At 37.0% G+C, this 7,831-nt stretch overlaps 1 protein-coding gene across 1 annotated transcript; it reads left to right on the top strand.

Moving 5' to 3' along the window:
* On the top strand, positions 1-6,248 carry LOC136037555 (uncharacterized). Its single transcript, XM_065720277.1, has 3 exons — positions 1-1,369; positions 1,902-2,224; positions 6,216-6,248. Exons 1-3 carry the CDS (start codon positions 1-3, stop codon positions 6,246-6,248), a joined length of 1,725 nt encoding a protein of 574 aa, XP_065576349.1.
* Positions 6,249-7,831: the final 1,583 nt, after the last annotated feature.

Below are 7,831 nucleotides of genomic sequence, written 5' to 3'. Positions count from 1 at the left end.
ATGAATTGTGATGGGTTTAAATTTATATCTAATAATAGAGAAAAAAGACAGGGTGGCGGAGTTGGACTTTTTGTTTGGGATGATATTCCATTTGTTGTGAAGAAGCAACTATCTAAGCATGACCAAGAGATGACCTTTGAGAGCATTTGCATTGAGTGTGTGATTGATAATAGGAAAGTTCTTGTTTGTGTTGTTTATCGATCACCATCGGCTTCGTTACAAGAGTTTTTGCGAATTTATGAATGCTTCATTGAAGATGTGACTAATTTGAATTCTGAGCAAGTTCTGGTAATGGGTGATTTTAATATTAATTTATTGTTAGCTCAGACAAATAGACCGGGAATTTCTAATCATTTGCATGAAAAATCGCTTGAGTTTCTGTGCATGAACCTATCAAAATCACTTTTACCATCATGCAGGTCTGCGACCCGGGTTACGGAAGATACGGCTACTCTCATTGATAATATTTTTTCTACTATCCCCGTTACTCTTTCGCATATTATATTTACAGATGTTTCTGACCATTGTGTGGTAGTTGCGGATGTTGGAATTAATCACAGACCAAAATTTTCGGAATTTAAACAAACTCGAAAAATTGATAAAGAAGGAATGGATAAATTGAGGAACCTTTTGTATTTAAATGAATGGACTGCAATTCTAGAATGTGAATGTCCTGAGATTTCTACGGCTCTGTTTTTAAAATATTTCCGTGAGTGCTTGGATGAAGCATGTCCATTGAGACGCATTAAAATAAAAAAATATACACTCCCTAAAAAACCATGGATCTCACGCGGGCTTCTAAACTCTATTTCAATAAAAAATAAGCTATTTAAAATATCTGTGTCATTCCCATCTACTAAAAATAAAGAAGAGTTTAAAAAGTATAAAAATGTCCTGACACAGTTAATTCGGAAAGCAAAAGCTAGATATTTTGAAAAATCATTTGTAGAAGCTCGTGGGGATCAAAAACATACTTGGAGACTTATTAACTCTCTGTTGGGAAGGTCTCAAAAATCTTCATTTCCGAATGAAATGTTACGTGGTGATGGTACTTTTTCTTCCGATAAGCAGGAAATAGTGAACTTGCTCAATGCTCATTTTGTAAGCATCGGTGAAAAAACAGCTAATGCATCTCATGTTTCTCCAAATAATAATAATAATGATTTATTTAAAGATCACATGTCCCCTCCCTCTGATAAAAGCATGCTCCTTTCCCCGGTTACTGAAATTGAACTAAAACAGATCATATCTAAAATGAAGAACGGTTCATCTGAAGCCCTTGATGGATCTTCTACTAATTTGGTCAAAGAAATATTTCCAGTTATATCACCAGTTTTATCCCACATTATTAATCTTATATTTGTAACTGGTGTCTATCCTTCAACATTTAAATCAGCAAGAATTGTGGCCCTACATAAAGGTGATGACCCGAGGCTTCCTGCTAATTATCGTCCTATATCGATACTCTCTGCTTTTTCGAAGGTTGTAGAGCGAGCACTGTATAACAGAATTTATTCTTTTTTTGAGAAATTTGATTACATTTCTAAACTTCAGTTTGGATTTAGAAAAGAGCATTGCAGTGATCATCCTATGGCTATTATTGTCCAACATATTAATGATTGTCTTGACCGTGGAGAAACGCCTGCAACTATATTTTTAGACATACAGAAAGCTTTTGATTCCATTTCTCATGAAATTCTTTTGTATAAGCTTTCGAATGCTGGTATTCGTGGTAATCGTCTTAGATTACTTGAATCGTATCTTCATGGGAGGCAGCAGATACTTATATATAATGATGTTAGATCTGATTCTTTACAGCAGTCAGATAAAGTTGGTGTTCCCCAGGGATCCGTATTAGGACCTCCTGCTTTTCCTAGTTTACATTAATGATTTGTGCTCAGCTACTGGAGTTTCTTCTATAGACACTCAGTTTGCTGACGACACTGCAGCAACCGTTTCTGGTAAATCTCGTGAAGAGCTAGTGGTCAATTTAACATCCGCATATGATAGATTGTCTACTTGGCTCTCTGATAATAGACTACTTCTGAATAGAAAGAAGACTAAGTTTATTGTTTACAGCAGGACGGGTCACAAGTTTCCAGATATAGAATCAGTTTCCATTTCGGCGAATGAACCTGAGTCTGTTATTGAAAGGGTTGTATTGATAAGATATTTAGGAGTTGTGTTTGACGAGAATTTGTCATGGAAAGAGCAAATTAATCAGGTTAGAGCAAAGTCTGCCCGTGGAGTTGGTATAATGTGCAGACTGAAAAACCTTCTTCCATATTGCGCTCTTAAATCCATTTACTTTTCCCTTGTGCAATCCCATTTTGATTATGCATCTATTATTTTTTTGAACACTTTTAAAAGTAATGTCACCCCTCTACAGATTATACAAAATAAAGCAGTTCGTATACTTAAACCTTTTCTGCCTTCGCCATCAAACTTCCCCTTAAAATCCACAACAGAGACCCTTTTTTCACTTCATAATATTCTTCCTGTTTGGCAAAGTATCCAATTTTTAAGTGTTATGTTTAAGATTAAGCTTGAACGAGAAAAGCTCCCCAGATATTTTGCATCGATGGGTCTTATTTCTTCTCTTTCATCTTCACAAGTTGAAACCCGTGGTAAATATAATCTGCGGACTCCTAAGGTAGTTACAGAGAGGTCGCGTTTTTGCCTGAGGTATTTGATTCCTCTACATTGGGAAAGTTTGAAAAATGAGATTGATTTTAATATAAGCATAGATGCTATAAGACGGAAGTTGAAAAGAGTGCTGATTGAAAGTTATAAATCTAAATAATATGATTTTTTATTTTTTTTTATTTTTTTTTTTAGGGATGTTTATATTTTTTTTATTTTTTTAGTATTGGGTTGGTCTCTGGGGTTCGCCCATGAGGCCTCCAGATGTCTTATGACTCACTTGGTTTTAAGTTGTAAATTTAATTGTGTCTCAGGATGGTGCGCGGAGGATGGAAGTGGTATCGTACGGCACGGGATTTGTTTTTTATTTATTTCTGTCAAGTTTGGTTAAGAGAAGTTTTTATTTTTAATTTTGTGCATATTTAGTGTTTCTTAAAGGTAGCTCAATTGCATTCGAGCTATACTCTCAGCCTTGAGTTACCTAATATTTTGCATATATTGGTTATAATAAAAGAACCTTGAACCCCTTGAACCTTGAATCATATGCGTAATAATTCCTGTTTATTTTAAGTTTTAATGCTGCTCCTTACTTTCAGTTGAAGAAACTTTCATATTTATTTTTTCATTCCTCTTTTAAAAATCTTACGCCTCCTTCAAAGAAAGTTTCCTCTCTCATGACAAATTCCTCAATGGAAAGTTCCCTCCTCCCTACGTAAAACTTCCCCTTCAACCAAAAAAATCTCCCTGAAAGTGTCTCTGCACTTCCCAATAATCATTACTATGTGTAAAGACTGGTCAAAGTATGTAACTTGCAGCCCCTTCCATGGGGACTGGGGGAGTAAGTCTTCCCCAAAGACATAGTTTTTAGGTTTTTTGACTATGCTGAATAAAATGGCTAAATCAGAATTTTCATCCGATGACTTTGGAAAAAATGAGTGCAGGAGGAGGCCTAGGTTCCCTCCAATTTTTTGGTCACTTAAAAAGGGCATTAGAAATTTTAATTTCCGTTAGAATGAGACCTTTCGCGACATTCTAGGACCACTGGGTCGATACGATTACCCTTGGGAAAACAAGCAAAGACGCATTCGTGATCTGTCTTGTGGCTAAACTACAAAATTCCACATTTTTATAGATAGGAGCTTGAAACTTCTACTGTAGGGTTTTCTGATACGCTGAATCTAATAGTGTGATATTTGTTAAGATTTTATAGCACTCAAGGGGTGTTTCCCCCTATTTTCTAAAATAAGGTAAATTTTCTCAGGCTCGTAACTTTGGATGGGTAAGACTAAACTTGATGAAACTTATATATTTAAAATCAGCATTAAAATACGATTCTTCTGATGTATCTATTTGTATCCAAATTCCGTTTTTTAGAGTTTCGGTTACTATTGAGCCGGGTCGCTCCCTATTACAGTTCGTTACCACAAACTGTTTGATTCAGAGTCATAGCTGGGATTTTCTGCTTTCGTTGTAAAGGAAAACAATTTTGAAAGGAATTTTGAAATTTAGCGTCGCTAATGATTGTAATTAAAGTGCTTACAAAGCTACCCATAATGCCCGTTCACTATGCTTGAATAAACTGGTTTCGTATCTATGCCGAAAATTCAAAGGTTTGCGCTTCCATTGACGTCAATTCTGAAACAAAAGAGAAGATTCTATCTGATTATTTTCTTGAGAAGAAAAGATCCCTTGATTAAATTGAAAGAGGGAGAGTTTTGTTAGATTTAAAGAAAGACCAGGGATAAAAAGATGATATAGAAAATTGATTAAACATAGAAACAGATAAATAAAAAAAAAATTATATAAACATATATATGTATATATATATATATATATATATATATATATATATATATACTAGCTGTTGGGGTGGCGCTTCGCGCCACCCCAACACCTAGTTGGTGGGGCGCTTCGCGCCCCCCAAGCCCCCCCGCGCGCGTAAGTCGTTACGCGCCATATTATTTACGCGCCATTGTAGTTGTGTCCCTATGTCCCACCTATGAATAGAGATAGATATAAATATATGTTTTCAACTACGTAAAACATGCGAATATACAACATTCTTCGCTGTCCCATTGTCTGTGCATATAAATAGATTGTCAGGTTTACTGACTCTTGAACATGCAACATATAATTGTCCATGGGAAAAACAATCCGTATTCAGATCTATACCTCATTATTCTAATGATGTGTCCCTGTGTCCCGGTCGTCATTTATATTCCCTGTGTCCCGGTCGTCATTTGTGTCCCGGTGTCCCAGTTTGTAATTTCTCTTTGAGTGTCCCGGTCGTCATTTATATTCCCTGTGTCCCGGTCGTCATTTGTGTCCCAGTGTCCCGGTCTGTAATTTCTATTCGAACAATCCCTGTGTCCCGGTCGTCATTTATGTATCCCGCCTGTGCCCCCGGCGTCCCCGTTGTAGTTGTGTCCCTGTGTCCCGGTCGTCATTTATATTCCCTGTGCCCCGGTCGTGATTTGTGTCCGGGTGTCCCAGTCTGTAATTTCTCTTTGAGGTTCCCGGTCGTCACTTATATTCCCTCTGTCTCGGTCGTCATTTGTGTCCCGGTCTGTAATTTCTCTTTGAGTGTTTTTTCTTTTTAGTTTTTTTTTTAAGTTTTTTACCTTTTTTCTTTTTTCAGTTTTCTTTTTCTTCTTTATTTTTCAGCGTCACTATGAAGTACATATCGACGAACCTTTGTTTTTTTAACTTAAATCTGGTAGGCATTGATGACCTTATCCAAGTCAAAATCCCAAACCCAATCATCATCGCTATCATTTTCAGTTTTGATATGTTTTGACTCTCGCTGTCCAGGTGGATTTTCATCTAACTGCACGGTTTTGCGTTCTTTAGCCGCAAGCCTGTTTTCTTGCTGTTCTTGTGATTCCCCGGCACGCTTTCTTTTCTTACTTTCTCTATCAGCTGCAAGCCTGTTTTCTTGCTGTTCTTGTGATTCCTCGGAACGCTTTCTTTTCTTACTTTCTCTATCAGCAGCAAGTTTTTTGGCATAAACTCTTTGAGCAGCTTCCTCGGCTGTTGCCATTGTAGGTTCTTCAGTCATTTTACAATTAAACATTTTTCCGTGAACAAATGTCTTAAATACCGTTAATGACGTCACCGTCATAGCAAAAATGACGACAACTAATTTCATGACGTCAGCCGACACAGAAACATGACGTCACCTGATCCACAGACAGACAGACAACTTATTTTTATATATATATATATATATATATATATATATATATATATATATATATATATATATATATATATATATATATATATAAAATATAAATATAAAGAATGAATATTTGGGGACACCAATGAAACTTTGATTCCACTAGGCCTATTGGTATTTTGCCCCTCCATTTCAGTAATTATGGCAACTTTTTGAACTTCTAGTAAGGGTATGTGCACCCCTTAAACCACCCCTAGATCTACCCTATCTCATAACAAAATAAAGTTTTTGAATTGTTATAAACAATCTACAGAAAGTGGAGGCATCTGAAAAAGTTACAGAAAGTTGATGGAGTTAGAGATATAATAATTGTTACTATTTTTTTTATTATTAGGCACTTGTGTATTATTCAGAACACACTCAATAAGTAGAGTTAGGTAGGTATCTTCTATCACTATGCGTTCCTTCTCGTAAGAGTATAAAGTCTTTTTGTGTCCATTGACGCACCCTTATCCTGGAAAAATGTAATTGCCTCTTTTTCATTTTTTCAAATCCCAAATCATCATTTCAAAATACGTGTTCAGACTCTATCTTCTATCGCTATGCGTAGCAAACTAAATTGAGTTTTATCTTTGTGGCTATGAAACCGGATTTTCTCATAAAATATACCTGCATCATAGTTTGTTTCACTAAGGAACCTAACTTCACTTATTGAGTGTGTTCTGAATAATACACAAGTACCTTATTATTGATAATTATTAATAGTAAAGAACAAAAAAAAAGATAGGAAAATGATATTTTTGTTGAAATTATGGTAAATGTTTACTTTCGTTCCATGTGCTCTAAAGTGCGTATTACTACATATAGCAAGATTCTGATGATCGCATATTGTTTCTTTGTCATTATTAGAATAGCGCTTTCATTTCCGGTTGACCCTCCTCCTCCGTGGGGCAAACTAAGAATGCGTAAAGTGGGCTTGCTTACAGGTAACATTACCTATAGAACGAGGAGTATTTGTCCATGAGCCCCGCAGACAGCGGGACGATGTCTCTACTCTATATTTATTCTGAATCAGATGGCCAACTACCACCAGCGCCTCTATCCAACACCACTAGTCAAATGATCGTAGACGAAGGTGCCGTACTAAAGCGACTTTTAAACCTTGATGCCAACAAATCTGCTGGACCAGACAACATCCATCCGAGGTTACTGATAGAAGTTGCAAGCATCATCGCTGCACCCCTTACAAACATCTTCCGGTTTTTGCTTGACTCCGGCACTATTCCATCTGATTGTAAAGAGGCACATGTGGCTCCCATTTTCAAGAAAGGGGACAAATTCAGAGCAGAAAATTAGAGACCAATCAGCCTAACGTCCGCCGTTGTCAAGCTTCTTGGCATAGTCGTGAATGATGCAATCTACGACCATCTTACAACCCACATAATACTTTCTAATAACCAACATGGATTCCGTTGCAACAAGTCGATGGAAACCAATCTACTTGAAAGTTATAACATCACCAAGCCCCTCAACGCTGGTATACTTGTTGACCTGATTCTCCTTGATCTAGCCAAAGCGTTTGATAGGGTCCCCCACAGAAGGCTCCACACAAAGCTTCTCTCTGTAGGCCTGAACCAGACGACGATCAGTTGGCTCATGTGTTTTCTCACTAAACGCACACAAATGGTCAGACTGTTTGGATCAGGTGGTCAGAAGATATACTCCAAACCTTGCGATATCATTAGTGGTGTCCTACAAGGTACAGTCCTTGGCCCAACCCTTTTCTTGATTTATATCAATGACTTAGTTACTAGAGTCAGAAACAATATCACACTATTTGCGGATGATTCTAAGCTTTTTGGTTCGGCACATAGCGCAAGCCTCCAAGCCGATCTCGACCATATCAACGAGTGGGCTGAAGAGTGGTTATTGTCAAACAACATCAGCAAATGCTGTATCTTACACTTTGGACCAAAGAGTAAAAACGTAGTGTACTCAATGTGGGATCTT

Source organism: Artemia franciscana, chromosome 17 (assembly GCF_032884065.1).
Source record: "Artemia franciscana chromosome 17, ASM3288406v1, whole genome shotgun sequence".
NCBI lineage: Eukaryota > Metazoa > Arthropoda > Branchiopoda > Anostraca > Artemiidae > Artemia > Artemia franciscana.
The sequence above is the reverse complement of the archived record's forward strand: the minus strand, read 5'-3'. Positions and strand labels throughout refer to the sequence as shown.